General features: G+C 41.0%; 1 protein-coding gene across 6 annotated transcripts in view; it reads right to left on the bottom strand.

The window, feature by feature from the left end:
* Positions 1 to 24,596, bottom strand: part of RASGRF2 (Ras protein specific guanine nucleotide releasing factor 2) — a 196,992-nt gene that overhangs the window by 137,310 nt on the left and 35,086 nt on the right. For all 6 annotated transcript variants that reach the window (XM_045847896.1, XM_045847895.1, XM_045847894.1 and 3 more), the window contains exon 2: positions 2,601 to 2,707. In XM_045847896.1, the coding sequence (XP_045703852.1) occupies positions 2,601 to 2,623 (23 nt within the window). In that variant the 5' untranslated portion in view covers positions 2,624 to 2,707. The remainder of the gene's footprint in view (positions 1 to 2,600; positions 2,708 to 24,596) is intronic.

Raw genomic sequence — 24,596 nt, forward strand, 5'->3', positions numbered from 1 at the left:
TTTAGTCAATTAACCAGTTGTTTTAATTAGCACAATGCCAAGTAAAAACAGCTACAAATCCTTTTTCTGAATCTGTTTCATTAACTTTCTGGCTCTGCTGTAAAAGTTAAGATAAATTTCGCAGATCCAAGATTATAGCAAAAACTCGACTTAGTGAAACTTCAATGAAAAAGTTACTATCTCCCCTGATTATAAAACAAAAATTTAAGAAGGGTCTCAATGTAAAGAAGTCAAATAGAAGAACTCAGCTATAAAACAGTCAGATTAAAAGGAACCCATCAAAGAACCTAATCCTGGACTTCAAGCCAAAGAAAAAGCAAATATAATGAACCAAAAAGTCAGGACATCAGGAAAAAAGATCAATTATTAACCAAATCACCAAATCCAAAGAGAAGAGAATTCTTACTATTCAATTACCTAAACCACTGAAGTGGTTTCCAAAGCATGTGTCCTCACAAGATCACACACGCCCTGGTAGTGAGCACATGCCAATCAACACCAAATAGTTATATGACAGGTTTTATAATATACAAAAAAAATCTGTTACTTGAAATCTAAGTATTTTAAAAGTAATTCATACTCTGTATTTGGCCTACCTCACTATTTGCCTGGCAACTACAAAGGAATTTAGGTTACTAATAATAAATAGTATCTGGCTCTTCTGGAATGAAAAAGATAGACAGCTATGTGTTTTAAACTATTTACTTCACTTTAACTCCCAGATATAAAGGCACAGAAGTAGTGACAGATTGTGTCGGGAAATGACCCAAGGGCTCTACCTTGCCAACTTCATACTTCTTTCACCTTTGAAGACCTGACCTTTTTCTACAGCAAGTCATTCCACATTAGTCCCGCATCCGGAACAATACCCGCAGACACAGCCACCAAGAGCAAGGACAGCGGAACAGTGTGCTTGGACCGTGATGTCAACGAGCTGCCACCAGGGCCCCCCCACCTGGACAGCAGCATTTAGTGGCCAACTCCCAATAATATGTTGTAGAGAAGGAAAGAAAAGGAACTGAAATATTTTGAAACTAACACCTTCTACTCTCAACCCTGACCTCACATAAACCCATCTTCATCTCTGCATTGAGGAAGGGAAAAAGAAATGGAACCAGAAGAGAAAAAGGCAATAACAAAGAGAGGTGCAACACAGAACATTGACTAAAATCTCTGAAGTCTGATTGACTTGGGTTTGAATATGGCTCTGCCGCTAAACAACCTTCCGTTAGATCTTGGCCACTATGCTTAATCAACATGAACTTCTGTTTTCTCATGTGTGAAATGGGGTTAATAATCCCTCCTGGGTAGTTGTGAGGAATTAAAAAACAGTAAGTATGTGAAGCATTTAGTGTGCTACCCACCACAGGGGAGATGGTTGATAGAAAGTAGTTATAAAAAGGGGCGGGGTGCGGGGCAGCGGGGATGGGAAGAGACTTTCAGAGAAAAAGTCTCAGGGGTTCAAAGATCATTCTAAACTCACTCAGAACATTCTCATTGTCTTTAAAATCATCTGAAAACATGTCCTAATCACCTACTGTATAATTAGCCTGAGCTTCATTCAGAAATGAATGTGCCCTCATCCTCTTCCTCATGCTCAAGGTACAGTTCAGGAAACAGAAATGGTACACATGAAATATGTCAAAAATAACCTAAACTGCGCTAATTGTTAACTAGTTGACATGTAGTAATGTAAGTGCTGCAGCAATTTGGAGAAGGGGGCCAGTGTGGACTGACTGGTGGAAGGGGGAAATTTCCAGAAGGGGTGGTGGCAACATGAATGGACATTTAGAAGGGAGGGCATGTCAGGCGAAAGAAAGTGCGTCCTGGTTCTAGTTTTGCTGCTGAAACACGGGTGACATGAGTGGGGGACTGTGGAGCGAGGACAGCGTGGATTAAGGAGGGGACAGGCAAAAATCAGTGAGCGTGGGAGCCATTTGAAGCACAAAATGAGTGGGACTTTGGAATTAAATATGAAAAATAAAGGAGAAAAGTCATTTTCAGGCAAAGTGTATTCCTGTCTACCTTTCTGGTATGTCTTAAGAGGAAGCAAAATCATGTTCTTCTGTTTCCTTAGGGAAAGGCTGGCATCGAATTTCTTGATAACCGGGCTGCACAGGACAGGGTGTACAGGTGTTGGCAGTGCTGGGTCCAGAGCCCAGCTCTGCCACTGCCTAGCTGTGCAACCTGGCCAGGCAAGCAAAGGCAAGCAAAATGCCGTTCCAGGCCTCAGTCTCCTTATCTGTAAAAGGGGGGAGTCCTTATGATACTCCTCTCATAAACTGTTGAAAGGATAAGTGAATCAACACATTTAAGAAATTCCTCAATTGAGAAGCACATAGAAAACAGAGGCTGGTGCATAGGAACAAATCCACAGAAGTGGCCAATTATCACTGTTATTATTGTATCTATTACCTTTCATCTTTAGCTAGAAAACAGCCACAGAAATTTCAGAAAATCATCTCACACGTGACTAAGGAGGAGGTATCAAGGGGAAGCCCATCTTGAAACTGCAGTTCCTCCAAAACTACCGTCAACAGTGATGCCCCCAATGAAAGACTCAGACAATCCAGTCTCACACAGAGGGTCCCAGCCCGTACCTGGCTTGGTGAATGGCCTCCATCCACTCCTTACCATCCTGCTCCTCCTCACAGCGCAGCTCCAGTGGTTTCTGACCTTCATGGCCAAAAAGGACAGTGAAGTAATACTGGAGAGGAAAACAAACAAACAAACAAACAAACAAAAAATTTAGTTTTATTTTTCAAGCATGACAGCATAACAACATGGTATTTCCCTACAAAAGGTATATGTTTACAAAGCACATTTGAATTATGTAAATAATATTTCAAAATGTAACATCACCCCCAGTCCAGCTGGCAATGACTCTGCACCTAGGAGATACCATAGGTCACATCTTAACACCCCTCCGTAAGAGTCAACACATGACCTCTCACTGGATGCTGAAAAAGTATTTGAGAAAACTCTTCACAAACACATGACAAAAATTCCTTACAAACTAGAAAGTGAAATTTCTGAGCCTGATAAAGGATATCTGCCAGGAATTTACTACAAATATTTTACCTAATGGTGAACTATTACAAGCAACCCCATCTAAAATTATCACCACTTCTATTTATCAACTCTGTCTGGAGGGCAACATAGCAAAATCAAAGGAAAAGGTACAAGAAATGGAAAGCCAGGAAATAAATCAAATTCACAGATGATATAATTATCCCCATTAAAAAGTCATTGAAAAGTTATCACAATAAGAACACCCAGCAAAACTGTGAAATATAAAATCAATATACAAAAATTTGTTGCACTTTGGCACTACAACAACAACAAACAGGAAGCTTAATCTTGGAAACACAGCATTTGCAATAGGAAAGAAATATAAAAAATACTTAAATCTAAAAAATATGTTTATCACCTCTAAAAATAAATTAATCTATTATAATTTCAATACATTTCAATAAATAAGTTCTTGTGGAATAGGTTGTTTCTTGTTTTGTTGTGCGTGTGTGTGGAATTTGAAAAACTAAATCTAAAATCTCAGTCAGGGGTGGGAGAAGATTTCACTTTAAACCAGCCTACTCCTGGCTGGGTATGTTCATCACCAAGCTGAGACTTTCCAGGAAGGAAATGGGACTGGAGAGTGTTTTATTATGAGAATGACCAGCACCTTCACTGGGCCTACCCACGACTTCGCCCTGGGGCACAAGAAGAACCAGCCCCCCGGAGCAGCTCCGAGCGGGAGAACCAAAGGCCAAAACACAGAGTTCCGTCGGTTGTCCCACCCAGCACACTGTTCATTTGTGGGACCGTTAAACACTCAAACGAATTAAAAACTTTCAGGACAACAGTTCTGGAGATTTTTTTACAAAAAAAAAAAAGTACCTAAGAAACTTTGCAGGTTACCTGAGCATAAATCAGCAGTGGACTGAGGACTCTGGCTCCCACCTGTGATAATCATGGCGCTCCCCCACGGCAGGCCTGAGCCCCGTAGATGACAAGCTGTCGTTAGTCCTTAAGGACACCTCTTGTCCAGCCAGAGGGCTAAATGCTATGAATTAGGGGAAATAATCCGGTGAAAAGGCCACTGAGAATGGGAAGAACTGAGTTTAACACTGTGTTCAATAAATGTTCATTTAAATTTGGGAGACAAAGAATGGAAACGGAATAAAATAACAAATCAGTGGCTTAAAGGGCAATCCTATAAGTGATGGCATTTCAACAGCTTCTGGCTACTACCCAAGCCCTGATGCGCAGTCCAGGGGGAGGAAACAATTAATGAACTGGCCCCAACTATTGAAAGACTACAGCCAGCACCTCCACAGCAGCTGCTGCTCAGCAACACAATTAAAAGCCGCCTTTAAAAGACAGCAAGGCAATTATGCTCACAGAGTACATCCAAAGGTTAAGCCATGTCTCAGGCATAACAATGAGGGAAAGAATTTTGAGAACTACATGTTATGTTTCCAAAATTTCAATTTAAAAATTCAGTTCAACCACAAAAAAATAAACACTGCCTCTGCATGTACCTGAAAATTATTTCTTTTTAACCACTCATCAAAGTTTTCTTTGCATCGTCTGGACACGCTGTGATAAGAACCTTGTATATACCGAGGATTTATGTCTCCTGGGGGTGAACAGCCACAGCAGACATCTGTGACAGCACAGTACCTGTGTCCTCTGACCTTCCTACTTCAGGAACTAGAAGTCCCCACTACTAAGTCATCATGAGTGCAAGGAAGAACTAAAATAGAGCGATAATCATGTTTATGTCTTTAAATTCAACATCTACAATGATAGTGATTTCTCTTTTTTTTTTCTCCCTGGATGGTCTCACCTATTTCCAAATCCGTTTCCCCTGGCAGATTCTCTCTCCTGGGGCGGGGGCGGGGCGGGGGGGGGGAGGGCAAATTTCTCCTACGAGACAGCATGCCCAAACCAAACCTTCCTTCCCTCCCTCCCACCCCCTAATGCCCTTCCTCCAACCCCCTGCCCTCACAACTGTTCCTTCTCCTCCTGTCTTTTCTCTGTCAAGTACATCTTCATCCAACAGTTGTCCCAACCAGGAACATGAAAGTCATCCCGAGCTTCTCCCTGTCATGAGCCCCACATTTGGTTTCACCAATGCTCCTTCCTAGGACTCTCTTCTGGCTTTTATTGTCCCTCATGTAGACTACTGTAACTGTTTATCACAGAGGATAGACATGACAGCTTTGAAATACTGTCCGACTTAGACTTCTTTATCTTACGGCTGATTCCTTGTAGCTTGGCCGCTATTGCAGCCCAAAGCAGAAGCTTAACAGTCCCTCCAGAAGGAGGACAGGATGACCTGGAGAAGTCCTGGTGAGCTGGGAACACAAGGAGAAGGGTGGAGAGAAGAAGAGGCCAAGGTAGATACAGAAAAGAAAAGGAGGTGGAGACCATGGAGTATAGACACTCAGGGCTAAAAACCCAGAAGAGGGTGAGGTGTTAAAGGGACTCATGACAAAACCAAAAGCCAAAGAGTTTCTGTATCACCTTACCTTTGAGGATCTAAAGGATGTCATCCTACAGACTATCCTCTCTCTCCACCCCATCCTCATGACAACATGGGGTGGTGACCCCATGGGTAGTGACCATATCATGGAAATCAGTAAAACTGGTATAAGAACATTAGGAAAATATAGGGTCTAAGCTATCCAGAGCCTCAATAGCTTCTAAATGGTGTGGACATTCCCAAGTTGAACTATGGAGGACTGTGGGGGAAGGTCACTGTCAGACCTCATGGGGGTGCTATGCAGTCCCAGCAAGAACCAAGGTGGACCAAGTGAGCAAAATGGACAACCAGGCCCTGACCACAAGTTACAGCTGATCTATACTTCAGCAGCAGATACCACAGCTGCTCGAGGCAGAGCCAAAACAACACCAGACCCCAGTCAGCACCAGCCGGGACCCCCCCAAACTCTGACACACACACACAAGATCTCCAGGACATGTGAACCCTGCTTACTGAGGCACCATCTTAGTGAGGTGCAGAGGGAAAAATGGACTACTAGAATATTTTACATTATTGAAGCTGACTAAGTTTACTACCCTCAGCTAAATGTTTTTGTCTCCATTTATTAAGTGGGGAAGGGATCTTAAGGAGAAAGTCAGGTCAAATTTAGAAAAATGCTTTCTTTGCACATCTGAGTGTAGTGAGGATAAATCTTTGACCCTACCTCTCGTCTTACCCAAATCCCTCTATCCCAAGCTATGCGGCCAGAGTTCTCTTTCTTAAAAAATCAATCAATCTGAGCTTTCATGTCTGTTTACAAACCTTGCTGCTGTTTTCCTGCTCTAAGAGCACGTTTTACACAGGATGAAAACACTTCACAAACTAGCCCCATTTTCCATTTTTAGCCTTGTTTCTGCCTCTGCACGCCACACTCCAGCCATGCCGACCTGTCATTCTTCACAAGGAGACAGCTCCTTCCTCCACTTCACGCTACTGACTAAGTGCCAGCTGCGGAATTGTCAGCCTGGGTGTGAGTCCTTGTTCACACCCTTGAGTCCCAGTGGTAACTCAAGTTAGGAGACCTTAGGCAAGTCATATAACCTTTCTAAGACTGATTTTTCTCAGGAACAAAATGAAAACAATGATAGAGACCATATAGGACTGAATTAGCTGTCTGGGTGCTGTGTCTGGCACCCAGTAGGCACTTAAAAGTTAACTCCATTCTCTCTCAGTATGTCTTTGTCTTAACATTCTTCCTTCATCCCCAGTCCCTTCTCCACCTACAGACTCTTACTGAACTTTCATCACTTATGTTACCGAAATGTCAATTTGTCTAAGAATCCTTCCCTGGCACCTTCTGGCCATAGGAGTCCCTCTCTCCTCTGGGTTTCAGTAACCCCAGGCGCCTCTTCTCACATCACCTAGAAGTTATCCACACATGAATCTCTCTTCCCTGCCAGCTTTGCACTTGGATACCCTTGATGCTAACACTGTGCCAGGCACACCAAAGCCCTTAATAATGTTTGGTGAATAAATGATCATCAGCAAAAAAACATGAGTTGCAATGAACCTAATAAATTTGCTTTGAACAGCCACACATGGTGATCAGTTGCATGAGTGTATAAGCACATTCAGGTAGGCATCCAGAGAAGAGACACAAAAGACCTCTTAAGCTACCAATTATATCTTTTTATCATAAGATGGAAAACCAGAACATGATGATCTCATAAACCCCTAGAAAAGCAGTAAGAAAAGATACGGTAGGTTGGCAGATTCACCAAAGATTCTTACCTTTTACATACAATGACTATAAAATGCCAGAAAGAAAACATAATGAACAGACCTAGGAAATTTAAATGTTTAGGGTCTTATTGGCATCTATTGTGGCTTTATATGAATTTTCATTTTTCAGCTTTCTGGTTTTCATTATCATGGTTGGCTGCTGTTTATGCTATGTGCTTTTGCAGAGAGAACAAATGTAACCCAATATGCGAACACAGGCTCACTTAAAACTCTGTCCTTAAGCTTCTGCAAGATAGAAATGAATTTATAGCTAACAATGGCAATTGTGGAGGGATGGTACTATAAGACCATTTCCACTTTCCCCATTTCTATATTATTTGAATCATTTATAATAAACATGTATAGCTATATAATCCACAATGAAAATATTTGTTCATTTTCTTTTTTTAGCCAATATCTGTTATTTTATTTTATTTTTTTAGGTAGGTGTAGATTTTATTTTTCATCATATTTTACTTTTTAAAATTTTTTTATTGTTGTTCAAGCATAGTTGTCTCCATTTCCCCTCATCCTCACCCCACCCACCCGCACCCCCCAGCCAGTCTCCACCCTGTTGTCTATTACTATGGGTCCTTTATACATGTTCCTTGACTAGACCTTTCCCCCTTCTTTCCTCTGTTATCCCTCTTCCCCTTCCCCACTGGTCACTGTCACTTTGTTCCTTATTTCCATGCCTCTGGTTCTATGTTGCTCACTTATTTGTTTTATTGATTAGGTTTCACTTATAGGTGAGATCATATGGTATTTGTCTTTCACCATCTTGCTTATTTCATTTAGCATAATGCTCTCCAGTTCCATCCATGCTGTCGCAAAGGGTAGGAGTTCCTTCTTTCTTTCTGCTGCATGGTGTTCCATTGTATAAATGCACCAGTTTTTGATCCACTCATTTACTGATGGACACTTAGCCTGTTTCCAGCACTTGGCTATTGTAAACACTTCTATGAACATTGGGGTGCATAGGTTTTTTTGAATTGGTGACTCAAGATTCTTAGGGTATAGTCCAGCAGTGGGATCACTGGATCAAAAGGCAGTTTCATCTTTAGTTCTTTGGAGAAATTCCATACTATTTTCCACAGCAGCAGCAACAGCCTCCATTTCCACTAATAGTGCACTAGGGTTCCCTTTTCTCCCGCATCCTCACCAGCACTTGCTGTTTGTCGACTTGTTAATGATGGCCATTCTGACTGGTGTGATGTGGTACCTCATTGTGGTTTTAATTTGAATCTCTCTGATGTCTAGTGATATTGAGCATCTTTTCATATGTCTCTGGGCCCTCTGTATGTCCTTCTTGGAGAAGTATCTGCTCAGGTCCTTTGCTCATTTCTTAATTGGATTATTTGTCTTCCTGGTGTTGAGTTGTATGAGTTCTTTATATATTTGCTATATCAAACCCTTGTTCAAGGTGTCACTGGAAAATATGTTTTCCCATACAGTTGGTTCCCTTTTCATTTGGCTGATGTTTTACTTAGCCATGCAGAAGCTTTTAAATTTGATGTAGTCCCATTTGTTTATTCTTTCCTTTACATCCCTTGCTCTAGGGGACATATCGGTGAAAATATTGCTACATGGGATATCTGAAATTTTCATGCCTATGTTCTCCTCTAGGACTTTAGTGGTGTCACAACTTATATTTAAGGACAGCAATTCCCCAGACTAGGTGTACCTCCTAAGCAATAATAAAGTATGTCGTCATGTTATTCTGCTCATGATTGATTATATCCCTCTCTTTCTCCTTTGTCTCCCTTTCTTCTCCTTTCTGTAACTTATTGTAAAGTGGAAGTGAAATATATTTTAAACATTTGCCCTTATTCTAATTTTGACTCTGAAAAGTTTAGCTTCACCCAGATGGACAACTGAGACTTATTTCACATTCACGGGAACATCGATTCATTTCCTGATGCACGACCAGCACTTTGTGATAGAAAAGCATCCCATCCCTGAGCCTTCGGGGCACAGACAGATCGCTCTAAATCTGATTTGCTGCCACTGCCCTGGTATCATATAAGGAAGAAAAAAGAGAAGACAGAGGGAAAACAAAAGTAAGGTGAGCATAGTTCAGGGGGGAACACACCATGTTTCTTGATACCACTTATCACCCGCCTTTCTGGCCTTCTTGCTCTTTTGTACTTCCTGTCATTGGAATGTTACTTAAAAGGGACTTCTCTGCCTATTGCATGTGGCCACCATTTATGTCAGCTGGTAGGGTACTAACTCAGAAAGAGAAGTCTAAAGCATTGTGCTCTTGACCCAGGTCCCTTGGTCTCTAGGACAGAAAACATTTCCTCCTCTTGCCTCAGTGAATATTTTATATTCTGGGATCATTTCTTTACCATGGCTCTCTCTCATGGGCACTTCAGCTCCAAAGAAGATTCAATGTAAGTTAAAGGAGACTAATTTTACAGCTACTCCGCCTTTTCTTATCATCATTATATGTTGAAGTTTATTCTTTATTATTAAAACATATGTCAAATTATCCAACTGTCTCCTCCAGGACTTTCTAGAAACAAAGATCTAAGGTGCTGAAGGCTTTTCACCTTCCCTATTGGTTCACTTCTTCAGCATCTAATAAGATGCTGAAGGCTTTTCACTTCCCAATTGGTTCCCTAGTGGTTCAACTCCAAGATTCAGAACTCTTGCCACGGGCATATTTGCCTCAGTACAAGCCAACTTCACAGATTCATACCAGCAACTGCTGTGTGGTTCAGCAAAAGGAGCCCCAGGCTGCATGGCGGGACACTGGGATTCTCGGCCTGCCTCTGTCCTCTGGCAATTCTTCTGTGCTCAGGTTGCTCTTGGGCCAAGTAAAGAAGAGGCCACCTCTCCCACTAATCCCCAAGGTGAAGATCAAATGCAATAATATACTTCAAAGTGCCTTGAAAAGCATGAAGTGTGTCTTGTCATTGCCATGGAGGTGAAATTACCAAATCTAACCTGGGAACTGGTCATCTGAAGCATGCCTAAGACCCTGAACTCAGTCCACATCTGCAAAACAGGGTAATTGGATCTTCTTCTCCCCCCACCACCATGCTTTCCTCAGATAACAGTGTGTGGGGAAAGAAGAAAAGGCTGAATTAAACTTTTAAACCAGCACACTGGGTACTTGGTTATTAAGAAAAGGTCATACTGTTTTGTTGTGGTGTTATTTGTTGGTTTTATTCTTGTGGGGGTTTTATTTTCTTGGTTGTTTCAGATTCATGATGAAAAATTTCTAATTCTCCCAAAGGCTTAGGGGGAGTTATATGTTGCAGCTTCAGTGATATGCAAGAGATTGCTGAGTGATTTGTACAACAGAACCCAATGCATAGACTGTAAATTTGAAACTATAAATAAAGCAAAGCATTAGCATGCATGGAATCCACGGTATGCTGCAATATCAGCTTTTAAGAACTAGCTCAGATGTATTCTTCTACTGAACATATTTTAGATTTTAATTTAGAGAGAATTTAACTTAGAATCCAGCTCAAGGTGTAAGAGTTTAATTGCCTCCTACTGTGGTTTTCTACCAGAACAGGAAAATATAGTGTGTCTGGATTCCAAATTTCATAAAGAACTGAGGTGAAACTGTGCTCATTGGAGAGTGACAAGACAAGGGGTCAGAAAACCTGTCATTTTGAGAATGGCTAAAAGAACTTGATATGTTTGGTTATTCTTCAAATCTTTGAGAGTTTATCATATAAAAATTGGAATAGAGAAACTTTCATCAACCCAGGTATCTGAGTTTCCATAAATTACCAGGCATATGGTGCATGGTGGCTCAAGTAATCACCCCTGTCTTGTAGGAAAAGGCAACATCCCTCCCCATGTTTTGTTAAATTCCCATACAGGTTCCTCTCTTTCTTTTGTATTACCAGTCCAGACAGGGGAGGATGTCTGATCCCTGTGATTGGCTACACCCCACCCCCAGCCCTCCCATTTACTTATTATCTTTAGAAAGAGACATTTAATTCTGGTCAGCTTTAGAGCCACTGACTGAGCATACTTGTGAATTGAGTCACATTTGCCACAGTCTTCTCTTACAGTGAGGTGACTAAAATTTCTCACCACTGCAATGTTAATCTGAAACCTCTAACGTCACTGGGCCTAAGGAACCAAAACCTTTCTACTTCACACCGTCTTCATCACATTCTCAATTTCACCATTGGTTTTATTTATTTTCCATTTGCCAACCATATTCCCATTTTGGCAAAAAGTAAGTACAATGAAAATGTGCGCTGTTAACACCAGAGTGATCAGCACCACTCAACAAAGAGAATTCTTGAACACGGAGACTTGAGCAAGTGTGAGAGTCCTCTGCTGCTACAAGCCTCGAGGTGTCCCGTTCAAAGAGGAAACACGGTAATGGAAAAAAGGCTCAGGGAAAATGTGGACAATTACTTAGACCTTTGATTTCTCCTGTGTGGCTCCAGAAGACACCAATAGGAATAATGGATCAAAGTTAGAGATTTGGAAGACTTTTCTAAAAATAGAGTAAGATGCCATAGCCAGCTAACCATCTCTCAGTGGTGTTTAGAAAAGGATTCTTGCCCTTGGAAAACTGAACCACATGGTCTCTAATATCCCATGTTACCAAAATCTTCAGTAGCTCTAGCAGAATCTAGAATTTTACCATTTAGATGTGCAATAAAGGGTACATATAAATCATAGTTGTTTATGTGTATATATAAATATAATATATATGTATATATAAATATAAATAGTTGGGCCACTGTTCCAACTTTGTTGTTCAAAATCTCAATATTTATTGCATAGCAACTTACCAAAGTAGGACTAAAAGAAAATACACATCTAAGTAAAGAAATAATTCTCACAATGACTCCATGACTGGTTCCCATTTTACAGATGAGCAGGTAGGCTAAGAGGCATGATGATCATCCCCAGTCCACCGGGACGTGTGCCCTAAGCTGTAGGCCCTGGAGTACCCACACTTGTCCACCCACACTCTCTTCCCTGTTCTCTGTTTTGAGGCTCTGTTTGTGGTAAAGCTAACCAGGTTATAGGAGCCTAAAACCCAGAACTTTGGCCCAGAGATCTATTCTGCTGAGCCAGCTCACCACAAAAAGATGGACCACATGGGAAGGAAGAAATAGACAGTCTGGAACCTAGATAGATAATAGTCCAGAAAATAAATCCAAAAATCATCAAATCTACACGTCTATTCTGCCTTTGAATTTTATAATGCCCCATCTGCTGCTTTAACCATTTCTCTCCTCATTTCTAATCTTTACATCAACAACCTAAGAGCTAGGAGATGCTATAAAAGGAAAGAAGAGAGGGAGGGAAAAAGAGGAAAATGAGGAAAGAAGAAATCCATTAAATAATTTCTATGGCCACACCACCCTGAATGCACTTTATCTTGTCTAAATATTTATCAACCACCTTATTGTTAGAAAGTAGCATGCTGGTATATATATATATATATATATATATATATATATATATATATATGTAATGTGTGGTATGAGATATATATCTTTGGTCTTAAAAACACTACAATTTAGCTAAAGAATTAAATCAAGCATTCACAAAGCAATCAGATAACATTGTAAGATTAAATAACAGTATAAGATGTATGAAATAAGGTATATGAAAATGGCAGCCACCATCATTCATTTTTTCAGATTATTACGCATTTGGAACAGTGGTCTTGTATATAGACCACACATCCTGATTTTAGCCTATTAAAAAATGTTTACTATAAGTGAAGACAATAAATGCTATAGGAGATCATGGCACAAACAGATCACAATGCATTTGAGTCACTCCCAAAAGCAAATCCCCGAGGACTGGAGTATCCAGACAAGGATTGTCCAGAATATGGAAAGAGTTAAGTCTGAACAGACTGGCAGAGGTCTCCTGGGAGGGCACAGGGGAAACTCGGGAACTTTAGAACCTCTCTGTTGCTGCCAATGCTGACAGATGGGGACACTTCTGTTGCTCTTCCCACTCACATCTCTACCCCCTATTCACCCCCGCCCAAATGAGGAGTTGCAACTGATCTGCTTGCTCAGCATTTCCTATTCAATGGATATAGGTTCTCCCAGCAGGTGGGTTCACTGTTCTGAAGAACAGCATGAATCCCCTTTCTCTCTCAGTGTCACGTGCAATTAGGTGAGCAAGACTAGCCATCATTGTGGAGACGCAGCTGATCCTAATGGTTGGCTTTGCTGGTCCTAATGCCAGGCTGTCTGGGTTCAGATCCTATTAATGTCCCTTATAAACTTACATATCCTTGAGCAAGTTGCTTAATTTCTCTATGCTTTAGTTTTCTTACTATTAATGTGGATAATTGTCATCCCACCTCACAGAGTTATTGTGAGCATTAAATGAGTTCTTACAAGTAAAGGACTTATGTATGTACATTAAGGTGTTTTCACTAACAAATTTGCGTTTTCCCAGCTCTTTATTTGCAGGGTCTGAGTATACAGATTCAAACCTCCAGACTCAAGGGAAACAGGATCTCCTCTTTCAATGTCAAGCTCAGGCCACATTGTCCTCCATAGCAGAGGGGAAAGGTGTCCTCAGATTATTAAATTAGCCTTTGTTTCTAATTTGACTGGATACATACTTCTTCTATACACAGTCCATTGATGAGGGCACTAAAAAAGATAAAAGAACTCAAGTCCTAACTGGTTGAAAAAGTTGCAGATATTATTAAAAAATAAAATAAATTTTATTCTATAAATATAATAGTGATTTATTATATTTTCTTGAGCTGGAACCATGAGATAATGAAAGTTGTATTTTACAAGGACTAACCTGCAAGCTCTCCTTCTGCAAGCAGTCTCTATATTCATTCAAAGCAAGGTTTTTAAAAAAACCCAGCGCTCATGATATTTTTCACATTTTCTAGCCACACTGTTAAGGACTCTGTATACAGTACAGAATTTCACCAAATCAAGAAATGTGACCTTGATCTCTTTAATCCCAGTGCTGGACACATAATAGGTGTGCCATAATGTTGACTGAATAAATAACAAACAGTATTTAGTATAACCAAAAGGACTATCATGAGAAAGTTGAGTTTGGTGATATGAGCTAAAAAAAGAGAGAGAGGGAAGGAAGGAAGGAGGAGAGGGAGGGGTGAAGAGGAAGGAAGGAATAAATAAATAAAAGAAAGAAAGAAAAGAAAAAGTAAAGAAGTGTCTGCCCGGCTAACTCCTACTGGGCAGTGGGAAGGGCCAGCTTCTCTGTGAACCTACACTGGAGCTTTCTGAAGGCACTTGGTGCCAGAGGGGAGGGGATGACTTAGCATCAGGCCCCAGCTGGGGAAAGATCCCAGAAAGGAGTGAACTCTCTGCCCCTAGGGAGGAAGGGCTGCTTCACTGCACAAAGTGGTCTCTCAGGGAGCAGAAAGGGTCCATGTAAGTTCTCAAGTTGCTGAGATGGAAATCAGCATTTAGGCAAAAGGAAACTCAAGTTCAATCTTCCTTCCAACACAGAAAAGAATCTTGGGAACATGCTTTCTGGGAAGAGCTGGTCGATTTGAAACTACAATCAGAAACTTTTTAACACATGGTGAAAAAGAATAAGCACATGATTTTGATGGCATCAGTATCAGACAAAATACAGACAGAAATGGATTAGCTGCCCCTGGTAAGGGTAAGAGACTACTGATTTTAATTCATTATCTCTGTCTACTGCATACAAATTTTTCTGACTGAAATATACTTTTACAAACACCTTTACACTTTCAAAACTATTGTGGATTTCCCAAAGCCATCTATAGCAAAAGACCTTCCACTTTCAAAGGTCTTTTAATCAGAGTAAGAAGCATCAAAGTGAAATCAAGTTTAGTCTGAAGGGCAATCAGAACACAGTATTTAAAAATATACAAACATTTAATTAACTAAATACATATTAAAGTCCCAGTTGTTTTCAAAGTAGATTAAAAAACAGCATGTAGGGACTTTAGTAGGGTGTGGCTTGTTATTTAGACCTCACTGGAAATATTTTCCTTCATATCTTGAAAGCCTTTTATTATCACTCAGGAAAAATTTTTAACTTGGAAGTGACTTTAAAGATTGTCTGATAAAAGCTGCCTCATTCTACAGCTGAGGAAACAGTAAATTTCCTAACACCAGGCAGGGGCAGACCTGGAATTCTAACCCACAATCAGTGCTCCCTCCAATACTGAATCTATATCACCAAGGAAAGCACCCCTTTCCATTTTTCAAATGGAAAGAGAAAAGCACTACAAAATACAATGTCTTTCCATCCTGGGTATGTATTCAAAAGAAGTGAAAACATATGACCACACAAAAACTTGTATACTCATGTGCACAGCAGCATTACTCGTAATAGCCAGAAAGGGAAACAACCCAAACATCTATCAATTGCTGAATGAGTAAACAAATGTAGTACATCCATAAAATGGAATATTATTTGGTTGTAAAAAGTAATGCAGGACTGACACCTGCTATAATATGGATAGGGCTTGAAAATATTAGGCCAAGTGAAATATATAAAAAATAATACAGAACAGGCAAATCTACAGAGACAGAAATTAGATTAGCGGTTCCTAGAGTTCTGGGACACTGGGAGGGTTACGTGGTGATAGCTAAGTAATAAGAGGTTTATTTTTTGAGGTAATGAAAAAGTTCCAGAATTCACTGTAGTGATGAATGTAGCTGAAAACAAATACTAAAAACTTATCAGCATGCACTGCATTTCTGTTCCAAGTAAAGAACAATGCTGATGATATCACTCTGAGGAGAAAACAATCATCTCCACAGATTATGATTTCAATCGGGGCATTTACACCATTTCCATATTTGCTGCATTACAATTGGTCACAGTGCCCAGGCTCTGGGATTCCTGCCTCTGACCCAGGAGATGGCAAATTCTCCAATACCATTTCAACTGATGAAATGACCAGTTTAAGTAGTGGAAGCCAGGCTTGGTTAAGAGAAACACCTGCTTTAAAGAACAGTATATGTTATTAAGAAATAAGAAAGGCATGTTTCAAATGGTTTGACCAAGTAATTAGATGTCTGGTGGTTCTCATGCACAAGCCAGTTGGTAGAATGTTGCTATTGGGTGTGCAGCCTCATGGACTAACACCACAACCAAAGCAGCCTCTCAGCGAGCCCTGCTTCTCAGCCACAGAATTCACAACTCCCTGGAAGGTAAATACTACTATGTGCTCAGTAGATGGATCACTGCCTGGAAACAAAAGGGTATACAACAAGTAACTGACCACACACTATCGCCTTTCAAATCAAGGAGGACTCTAGCCCAAGTGCATCCAAAACTCTGCAGCTGAGTATTATTTTTTTTTCTTTCCCGTTAAATAACAGGAAACTGCTCACTGTGTTTATTAGCGTTCAGCAGCAAGCCAGAGCTTTATTCTGGCTACAGGCCTCAGCTCACCCCAGAGAACCTAAACGCTCTTACGTTCTGACCAGGCCCTCCTGCCAACATGAACACAAGTCAGCTCCCAGGTCTCATTTCACCAACAGCTTTGTGGCAGGGAACCTGCTCTGAGGCAGGAATTTTTAAGCAGTAGGGTGGGGATGTGTACAACTGACTAGCACCCTTTCCAGCATCATTGATATAAAGTTAGATGAGCACTTCTTTAGGCAAAGTCCCCTGTTATCTCCAAGACTTTCATCAAAGACATAACAATGGGAAAAATGGCAAAGGCTGGGCTTACCACAGTTGGGGAGAAACATAAGGCTTCTTTTACCTAAAACAATTCAGAAAAGGCGGGCATTCTGTTTCTTTTGTCTATAGTTCAGCTGTGGCACTGACCATGTGTTTCAAAATACATTTCTGTTTTCACTTCTAGCTAAGATGGAGGCATAGATAGGTATACTTTGCCTCCTACCACAACCAAAAGAAGGACAACAACAAATTTAAAAACAGAAAATAACCAGAACTGACAGAATATTGAACTGTATGACAGTCTGACAACCAAGGAATTAAAGAAGAAACATTCATTCACACTGGTAGGAGGGGCACAGACAGGCAGCTAGGCAACGGGGACCCATGGCAAGGTGGTGGCCCAAGGACAGGGCAAGCAAGGTGCCAGTTTCACATTTGCATGTGGATAAACTGGGAGGAACAACTGGGGAGTAAGACAGACCACACAACCCAGGGTTCTAGTGCAGGGAAATAAAGCCTCAAAGTCTCTGATTGAAAACACCTGTGGGGTTGCGGGGGTGGGAGAAACACCCAGCCTCACAGGAAAGTTCATTGGAGATACCCACAGGGTCCTAGAATGTACACAAACCCACCCGCCTGGGAATCAGCACCAGAAGGGCCCAATTTTTTTGTGGGTAGCGGAAGAAGTGACTGAAAGGTGGCCAAGAGGCCAGCAAACAGCACTGTTCCCTCTCAGACCCCTCCCCAACATACAGCATCACAATGCAGTGACATGGGTTGCCCCACCCTGGCTAACACCTAAGGCTCCATCCTTTACAAGGTAATGGGTACACCAAGACAAAGAAATATGGCCTAAATGAAAGAACAGATCAAAGCTCCAAAAGTAGATCTACGCAATGAAGAGATAGCCAACCTATCAGATGCAGAGTTCAAAACACTGGTAGTGAGGATACTCACAGAAATGGTTGAGTATGGTCACAAAACACAGGAAAAAGTGAAGGCTATGCAAAGTGAAATAAAGAAAAATATACAGGAAAACAAGAATGAGGGAAGGAAACTGGGACTCAAATCAACAGTTTGGACCAGAAGGAAGAAATAAACATTCAATCAGAACAGAATGAAGAAACAAGAATTCAAAAAAATGAGGAGAGGCTTCAAAACCTCCAGGACAACTTTAAACATTTCAACATCTGAATCATAGGGGGGCCAGAAGGAGAAGAGGAGCAAGAAATGGAAAACTTATTTGAAAACATAATGAAGGAGAACTTCCCCAGTCTGGCAAAGGAAACAGACTTCCAAAACATCTAGGAAGCTCAAAGAATCCCAAAGAAGTTGGACCCAAGGAAGCACACCCAAAGGCACATCATCATTACATTACCCAAGATTAAAGATAAGGAGAGAATCTTAAAATCAGCAAGGGAAAAAGAGACAGTTACCTACAAAAGAGTCCCCATAAGACTGTCAGCTGATTTCTCAAAAGAAATCTTTCAGGCAAGAAGGGGCTGGAAAGAAGTATTCCAAGTCATGAAAGGCAAGGACCTACATCCAAGATTACTCTATCGAGCAGAGCTATCATTTAGAATGGAAGGACAGATAAAGTGCTTCTCAGATAAGGTCAAGTTAAAGGAGTTCATCATCACCAAGCCCTTATATGAAATGTTAAAGGAACTTATCTAAGAAAAGAAGATGATCAAAACTATGAAGAGTAAAATGACAATAAACTCACAATTACTAACAACTGAACCTTAAAAAACAAACAAACTAAGCAAACAACTAGAACAGGAACAGAGTCACAAAAATGGAGAGACCACATGGAGGGTTATCAGCAGAGAAGGGGAGGAAGGAGAATGGGGGAAAATGTACAGGGAATAAGCATAAATGGTAGGTACAAAATAGGCAGAGGGAAGTTAAGAATAATATAGAAAATGGAGAAGCCAAAGACCTTATACGTACAACCCACGGACATGAACTAAGGAAGCGGGAATGAGGGTGAGAGGGAGGTACAAGGAGGAAGGGAATAAAGCAGGGGGAAGGGGGACAACTGTAATAGCACAATAGATGAAATATATTTTAAAAATACATTTCTATTTTGATGCCTGAAATCAGAACAAATTGTTCTTATGCAATTTTACTGGTCAATTATATATCAATAAAGCTTTAAAATTATTTGTTTTTATGAATAAACTTTAAATCCAAACCAACTTACTATTCCTCTTTTTAGAAAATACTGCCTAACTCTTTGTGATATCTTAAGAAATTAAGACAGCTTCTCTCATGTGGTAAATAACCATTACTTTGCCTAAATTCATGCCCACTGGACAAAGGTGTTCAAGGGACTCTCAGTGACAGTTTCCATCTGGTTTAAACACAACCGAAAAGCACTTTTTCCCAAAGTAGCTTGATGACCAAATCCAGTTCTACCATTCTGCTCGCCAAACCTGTCATAATGAGTGTAATATATTGTGACATTTTATTAACTGGGAAAATGATAATTCTATTATCCAATATTTCATTTCACTCTGGTGAGATAACATCTTGCAATTTCCTGATAAATGATAACTTAATTACAAAATTTCCAGATCTACACAGTATATACTTTTATTTACATGATCTTGCTATTCTACAAATATAAATATATTTACCTAGATCACTACTAAATAAAGGTACAGTGAAGATGTTTTCTTCTTTTTTACTTCTTCCACAGATGCAAATTTACTCAATAGCAGTCGAAGGCCCTTCATTTTAATATCTTTAATCAGTTGTTCACAGTGACAAAAACTCATCTTCTGAGGCACAGAAAATATTAAGAATGGGGAAGTCACCACAGCTATTATCCAGATGCTTCCTAACTATCCTCAGTTATAGCTCTTTCTCATCATTTTCATCATCCATCATTTAAAACAGGTAGCAAATGAATGGATTTTAACTGCTATCTAGTTATTTTAGCAAACACTTTGGTCCACTGGGTATGCTAACCCAGTGTCCAGAATGCAAATGCAGAAAAGAAGAGCAAATAAATAATTAGATTCATTGCAGAGAAGAAAAAGACCCTGAAAGTGAAGTGGACAGATTGGGAATAAATGGGAATAAATGTTAAATGCTAAACATGCCACCTTTACTTCTTCTAGCCAAATAAAACTAGAAGGAAAAGTTGTTAACACATCTTTCATAAATAAAGACTCTGAACTGAATATATATACAGTAGTTTCCAACTGGACTACTGATACAAAGTCATTTGCTAAAATAACACAGTGGTAACTAAATCAATTCCACATGTAGATGTTTCTTCATTCTCCACCAATCAGATGAAACCATTACCAACTGAAATATTCAAACCATTTTCTTCCACTCCCTGGAGACTACCAATTCTGTCACCACTCAAGGGACACAGAGGACAAAGACCTTGTTCAGACCAGCAGATAAGGGGAAGCCCGATTTCCCTTCCATTCCCATGAAACACAGACTTCTGAGTGTGTACCATGGCCAGTGCTAAGCTGGGCACTGTTAGTCAGTAGACCAGAAACTCTTTCTCTCAGCCCTCAAAGAGGTTATAATCTTAAAGTACAAGAGAGGCAAAAAAAAAAACCAAGTTGTTTTTTTTAAAGGGGGTAACATTAGATTCCAGGAGGAAGATGCTCTGGGTTTTCAAAAGAGGTGAACAGTATGTGTGTGTGTCCATGAGAAACCTCTCTGGGCACCAGTCACCCCCATCATGCCCTTTGATTGTGCAGGAGCAGCCTCTGCACTCAAGGAGGGAATAATTTTTTTTATTTAATCATTACTGTATTTTCCCATTTCTATTTAACCCCCTTATACCCCACTCCCCCTAGCAATCACTACACTGTCATCCATGTCCATGAGTCCTTCTTCCTTTTGCTCAATCCCTCCACCCCCTAACCGGCCCCCCCACTAGCCGTCATCTGCACTCCATGAATGAGTCTGTCTCTGCTTTGCATGTTAAATCAGTTTGTTCATTACATTCCACATACGAGTGAAATCACATGGTATGTCTTGACTCTCAGAGTGCCAATGAAAGTCTTCACAGTCCTGTAGAAAAAGTAATGAGGTCTGAGGGTTATAAACATTTGTGTTCTCCAAAAACTCTCCTAATACCCAATGATAAGGTGTCAGGAGGTGGGACATTGCAGCTGATTAGGTCATGGGTGGAGCCCTTGTGAGTGGGATTAGTGGCCTCCTAAAAGAGATCCCAGAGAGATCCTTCACTCCTTCTACCACGTGAGGAAACAACGAAAAGGTGAGCATCTACGACCCAGGAGGCAGGCTGTAACCAGACACGTAATCTGGCAGTGCTTCCATCTCGAACTTCCCAGCCTCCAAAACTGTGAGTGATGAATTCCTGTTGTTTATCAGCCACCTAGGCTATGACACTTTGTTACAAACTGAGACAAAGGGAGCCCTAAAGTGGCACTGAATCCTGTGAGCTCACGTGTAAAAAGAATAAAACACTTGAATACTGCAGGGACATACTTTGCAGGGACTCTTGAAGTCTGTGGGCCCTGCGGTAAGTCCAAACTTAGGCAGCAAAGACACCCAGCAAAGACAGGCAACTCACCGCACAAACTCATCATTAGCTCAGAGTGTCTTATCCTTGATTAAAATTATCCTAGAGAAGATACATGTAATAAAGAATAGCTTCATTTGTAAATCTAATAAAAAGACTGCTGCTGGAAGGCTATTGTCTGGGCAACAACTGTATTTCCCAGGAGCACAGGCATACTAACAACGGAGAAAGAAAAAAACATCCTGTCGGATCACAAATAACATCACAGTCTCTTTAGAACAATCTGTTTAGGGTGGTGCTGCCGAACGAAGGCCATCTGCATCCAGGAGTCTGCAAGACGTAATCCATTTAGATGGTAAGTGAAAAATACGTAAGATAACTGTGAGAGTACTCACTGGTACAGGACGTGGCTGTGCAACAAGCCTGCACCCTCACAGCTCGTGGATTCTCATTTTTGAAGCACCCAGCTCCAGCGCTGTGGAGGCCAGTGTGGCCGCAAGGGGTTGATGCCCCCTTGTGCCTGTGGCCCTGGCTTCCCACGTGGTCTTCCCGGTGTTGACTCAGAAGACACAGCGTCAGTGCCACAGCTCTGTTTAAATTCGGCTGGCCAGCAACACTACCAGCTGTAGTTGTCTGTGTTTGGGGTACCATGTTGAAGACACCCACACTGCACAAAGCCGTTCTTTACTGAGTCATTAACAATAAAGGTGCAAAGAACACAACTAACACAATGTGCCCGTACGGAACTTGCTGTCTTCAAACATGAGTCCCATGTTATCAAAGCTGTCTGCACCACTTCAAAAAACCAGTGCTGGGTAAAGACAGATGTGCCCTTGACTGTTAAACTTTTATCAGGAAAAAATCATAAACCATTGTCAATGACTAAATATGAGAGCCTCATTCACTAACATTATTGGTTTTTTAATAACTTATTGAGAAGTAAGAGCTAGATCCAGCCTTTTCCATGGGGGAAAAGAGAATGTAAACTAAGATCACGGCTCAGTTGGGACTTGGAAGCAAAACGAGGACATTAGCCTCTCCAGAGTGATATCAGCAGGGTAGTTGGATTTCTGAGTTGGCAGCTCAGGCTCCAAAAGCGAGTCCTCCTTCCACCACCTCAGTCCAGGCAGCTGACATATGAATCAAGAAACTGTCTTGGAGCGGCCCCTCCAGTGCCAGCTGTTACAACTGCAACCCTTGCAGGCCCAGATGCTCCAGCCCCCAGCCATCCCCACAGAGGCCCCAGGCATGGCAGAACAGAAAAGAGCCATCTTCACTGCACCCCTTCTGGTTTCCAGACCCACAGAACCTGCGAACCTAACAAAGTGGTTGAGATTTTGTGCTGCTAAGATTTGGGTGGGAGGGTGTTACAAAACAACCAATTTCTGCTATTCCCATCCCAGGGCATAGAGCTCAGGTGGTTTATCACCAGGCTCAAACAACAAACAAAAATAAATACAATCAAATAAAAACACAGAAGACTATCCTTTAAAGAACCGAACTGAGGAGAACCGAAGCAGCTGGCATGGATGTACAGGTACTGTCTCAAGGAAACTGTTTCCACTTTGGCTTAGGGGTGGGGTGACCACGAGAAAGGCACATGGTGTGGAGGTGAGTTCCCTGCCGCTTAATCATGTGAAAGCAAAGAGAGCCCCGGCCATGTGAAGAGAGATCCCAGTCAGCCTTCTTGGTGCTTCCGTGTTAAACAGAAGAAGGTAAACAAACCTCAACCTCTATAAATCTTGCTTCCTCCCAAAACCCCACTGCACAACGTCAGATCCCAAGAGGAAACCAGTGGCACCCTCAGATCAAGGTAATTTACAGTCTATTCACAAAACTAAGAAGAAGAAAGTGCAGTAACTTGGGGTCTGGCAATACTGGGACTACCATCCCTCTCCAAGAGATAACCGGAGTATTTACCCCAATCAAAAAGGTGGGGAGTTCACAAGAATGCCACTTTGAGAGGAAGAATGATCTTTAGTACAAGTCACATAAGCAGCCTCACAGAGAAGGATCCAGCAGCATGAATAGCCTGTCCACACTCTTCCCACTGTTGCCCCTCTTCTGTGGGGCTCCTTATTGGGTAAACCCAATCAGAAGCTACCAGGCGTGGGAGCCTGCTGATACAATCCACAGAGACAGAGAGTAGGGTGAAGGAGGGTAGAGAGTGAGTGTGCAGGGCCATAGTAGAAGGCATTCTATGTGTCTCTCAATGAGAAAAACAAAGAGCAATAAGGAACTTCAGGGAGGGGGAAATGCAAAAGAAAGTCATAGTGCAAATATGAAACCCACTAAAATGTGGTCAGATGTAGTAAGTACATTGTAAAGAGAGTTTATTTAAACTTATTTCTTAAAGACAAACAGGTTGTGGCATTGGAACCACAAAGAAAGAAATCTAATCATAATATGCTCCTGCATGCTGCCATAAAACCTACTTCCAGCTTTCATCTCTCAAAAAGCAACCTATGGATAACTATTTGAATTTCAGAATGCACAGTTTCAGCCATACTAATTTCACAGTAAAGGTGGGGGGAAGAGAGGAGGAGGAAGGGCAGGAAGTAGAGAATCAAGAAGTACTGTTGCAAGTTGATGAAACAAGGAGAAATTTATAAGTATTATTAAAAGTTATAAAATAGGAACTTGGTGACCGGTAAGTGGAAGGTTACCTCAGGCTTTATGCGCCCAATATGGGAGCATCTTCCCTGAGCACTCCCGCTTCTGGAAGAAATAGTTCAGCAAACATGATGTCTTCCTGTTCTGGTTTTTTACAACTCTCCTTCTCTGGCGCATATGAGTTCAGCAGAGAGAACTAGGAAGGATGTGTTCTCTTTCTGGCAAGTTCTTAATGCTATGTTTCTACTCTCGTCTTTCTATTCTAAAGATGCAGCTATTGTCCATGGAGAGGCCAAGGCCTTGACAACTATAAAGGGAAATAGTTGCTGATTTTCTTCTATGCTTCAGATTTCACTTTTGTTTGAACTACAGAAATCATTGCTTTTTTGACAAAACAAATGAGTCTCCTACGAACTGTGAAGCTATTGCTGTCTCAGTGAATTTCCACTTTAGCCATCTTGCCTGGATAAATACATCAAAAAAGAAAATAGTTGTTTGGGCTCCATTAAAATCATACTTTGTTGTTGTTGTTGTTGTTGTTAGATTTAACTAAACATATTTCTGGAG

The sequence above is a fragment of the Phyllostomus hastatus genome, unplaced genomic scaffold (genome assembly GCF_019186645.2).
Source record: "Phyllostomus hastatus isolate PE091 unplaced genomic scaffold, TTU_PhHast_1.1 phas_contig_58, whole genome shotgun sequence".
Lineage (NCBI taxonomy): Eukaryota > Metazoa > Chordata > Mammalia > Chiroptera > Phyllostomidae > Phyllostomus > Phyllostomus hastatus.